The 3,551-nt window shown below is 32.0% G+C and overlaps 1 protein-coding gene across 1 annotated transcript; it reads left to right on the plus strand.

The window, feature by feature from the left end:
- Window positions 1–1,228: 1,228 nt before the first annotated feature.
- LOC149498560 (bark storage protein B-like) lies at window positions 1,229–1,855 on the plus strand. The gene is made up of 3 exons (XM_089717350.1): window positions 1,229–1,298; window positions 1,376–1,596; window positions 1,709–1,855. The coding sequence occupies exons 1-3, from the start codon at window positions 1,229–1,231 to the stop codon at window positions 1,853–1,855; spliced, it is 438 nt and encodes a 145-aa protein (XP_089573476.1).
- The last annotated feature ends 1,696 nt before the right edge of the window (window positions 1,856–3,551 follow it).

A 3,551-nucleotide genomic window follows, 5' to 3' on the forward strand; every position in this document is an offset into this window, starting at 1 on the left:
TCATTTTATATTACTTGTTGAGATTTCTTACACTTGCGAAAATCACTGTCAATACTCGAACTTGAGATTGTTGGAGTATGTGGGTAATCCCACATCGGATAAATACAACTAACTAAAAGAGCATATAATGTGAAGGGTGAACCAACCAAAGTGGCTTAGGCCATTTTGTGTTAAAAGGTAAACCCAACTCATTATAAGTCCAATATTAAACATATAATTGAATTTGATTTGATTTAATTTGCTCCTAGACCCTTAGCTAAAAAGAAGGATTTCCACAAATTTTGTGTGATATTAATTTACGGTCTAAGTTTTATAAAAATCCACAACTTGTAACTTGCATGTTTCTGGGTTTTCATACTTTTAGCCTGCACAACTTTAATTGTTTTTTTATACATAGGAGATCCAATGGATCAGTACACAATAAATCTAGTCCTCTTTTTGAATAATATTCACTAAATCAGTAATAGCTTCTATAGTGTGAAGAACTGAAACTCGAAACTTCTCACTCTCTATATCTTTTATAAAATGTGTAAAGATCAATTAAATCGCATTAGATTAGCAGAACTTTAGTTCTTTAGCCTTTCTTTTTGCTTCACTTAATATAAAATTAGAAAAGAAAATGCACTTCATAGTTATGGTCTTGGAACAAAGATGGATAAAAATAACCTTATACCTATCCAGTTGAGCATTTAAATTATACAAGAAGTACTAATTTTAATTTAGTAAATATTTACAAAGAGAGATAACCGCGAATCCAAAACGATGTTAGTTTCATGCATGAAAAATATATAAAATTCAATTTAGCTTATAATTAGAAATATATAGGTAACCTTTTTTATATGCAAAGATAATTTTATCCCAAACTCCTTCTAATTGTATTAAATTTATTAGACGCTGATGTGTATAAATTGAAATGAGATAAAAGATTGATTTTTTTTTTTTTTTTTGAATTTTTTTTTTTTTTTTTTTGGAATAAAGAAGATAATTTATTTTGATATAGATTTAACATGTTTATATATAACCTAGTTGTTAGATTTTATCAGCAAAAGGTTAAAAGATAACCAATTAACCATGACACAGTGCCTTGCTCGCGTCTATACAAGGTCTTGTGGAGCAAAAGCAACAACACCAACCAAAACACTGCCTTGTTTTAGGTTACAGTATCATCCTTCCCACTTCGCTTCGACAATATAGTCTCTTAATAGTTTTAACAGGGCCACCCCATAAAATGTGGGCAATTCAAATTACAGTGGTGGTTCTTGGGCTGTTAGCTATGGCGCAACAGTCCATGCCACTGAGTTTGAGAAACCCTGTGCATGAAATGATGGTAAATGCCATGGAAACATCTCGTGTGGGCTTGTTTCTCTTACTCCAGGGGCTGAGCGTGCACTCAATGAATCTGGAGTCGTCGAGATTGCCTCCACTGAGAATATTGTCGGTCAAACATCCTTTCTTCGTTATCAACTTTCTCTTCTTCCTCATAGTTTGGATCATGTGATGTTCATGCTCACATTTCTTGGATTTACAGGAAAAATATTTCGCATTGGGAAAATTAACTGCACTGACGTTGTATATGCAAGGGCCGGAGAATTAATGGTAGGGTTTTCCTTTTTCCATCTTCATTTTATTCATAATAATCTATGTATTCAGAAATTTGTTTATTTAACCTTTTGTCTTTGGCTGTTATTATTACGAACATATGAATTAGGTTAACGTGGGGTCAACAGTGCAACTTCTGGTGGATATATTTATTGTTAGAGGAATTGTTCATTTTGGAGGTGCTGCGTCCATAAATGGATCGGTGCGCACTGGTGATGTTTCTGTGCCTGACCAAGTTGCTTATACTGCAGCTTAGAGTTGGAGGGTAATTAATTATTATTAGTGTTTTCTAATATCTTTAAAATAATTATTATTATAATTATAGTTATGTAACAATGTTTTTAATGGTTTGCATATAGAATTCTTCGTCAGACAATATTCAGCCGGCATTTGAAGATATGGTTAATGGAAATATGAGTTTTGGAGATTTTAATGTTGCCCAAAAGGGAGATTTTAATCAGGTTTTGGGCTACCCGTGGACCCAGAATGGCTAAAGATTGCATCTCAGAGGGGGGGTTTGTGTTGGAGTTAGAAACCCATGTGAATGAAACTTTATTCGCGGACTACCAACCCAGTGGTTCGATTCGGATTAAAGGTTGGTACTGTTGATTTGTTCATTTTGAACGAAGCATATGGTGAATTCATTTACGATATTTTTAACGTCTCAACTGATAGAGATATACTATTAACCATGCATATCTAATAGTATAGCTATGAATGATTTTCTATTGACGATTATTTCTTTGTATTTAATTGGAAATTTGCATTAAATAAATGTTATTAGCATATGAACAATAATTGTAATTAGTACATTTTGTATGTATTTAATTGGAACAAGTAGAGAATGGATGTTTAGTACTGACTGTTAAACATATTCTCTAGGACATTAGAAATAATGTTTATTGTTCTTAATCTTGATTTATTTTAATATGAGCAAACATTGATTGTCTTGTGCTTTGATTCATTAAAGGGTGAGTTTCATTATTGGAATAATATTCTCGGTGAATTGGGCAAAGATTTTTTGTGTTTGTGAAATATTAATTAATGATAGAATCCATGTCTCGGTTTAGAGATTGATGATGCACTTTAAGTAAGCTTATAAGGTTTCATTGTGTAAACGCTGCAGGTGGATATTGAATCCGACACATGAAATAAGTTGAGCGACAATCTTAAAGTTATATTGTGATTTAAATAAATTGTCAGTAAGTTATTTAAATGACAGCATCTGTAATCTTAACGTGGGGAACATTATTTTATTATGTTGTGGAATTGTAAAATAAATAAGGAGTTCAGTCATGAGTTTTTAGTGGAATAATTCATGATTAATTATAATAAGAATATGTTGGTCTACATAGGTTCTTATTATAATTAGTAGCCTGATTTATTTTATTCCTGCGGTCCCTGTAGTGCCCTAATTATTTGAAAAGTTAAGGGTGTATTAAATAATAGATAAATTATTTAGTTTTAAAATAATTGATTATTATTTTAATTAAATAATTTTTTATTTAATTTATTTTATATTAAAAAAAATATATCTTCCTATCGAAGAGAGGTTTTTTTTTATAAGATTGGAAAACCCTAAGAATAGAGAGACGGACGTTATTCTATTCTCTGCCACTCAGAGAGTTCCAAAAGAGAGATAGTTAGGGATTACTGCAGTAGATCGTGGGTGACTCCAAGATCTCTGGAAAGAAGACCGGTGAGCGATTCTGCGCTTCAAGAGGTTAGTTTATTGATTTGTTCGATAATGTTTTTAGTTTGCCTCATATATGGTTTCGATGAGGGTTGTTTCCGCTTTATACCCGCTCCCATCAATTGGTATCAGAGCCATACGAAACTGTATGATGGTGGCTATTTTGTCATGTTTCAATCGTGTATCTATAATCTGTTTTGATTGTTTGATTGGTACATGGTTAAGAGAGCTTCAAGAGTTTTTGAAGGATAGTAGCACA

The sequence above is a fragment of the Jatropha curcas genome, chromosome 2 (genome assembly GCF_041381405.1).
Source record: "Jatropha curcas cultivar XTBG-Jc1 chromosome 2, XTBG_Jcur_1.0, whole genome shotgun sequence".
In the NCBI taxonomy this organism is placed as follows: domain Eukaryota; kingdom Viridiplantae; phylum Streptophyta; class Magnoliopsida; order Malpighiales; family Euphorbiaceae; genus Jatropha; species Jatropha curcas.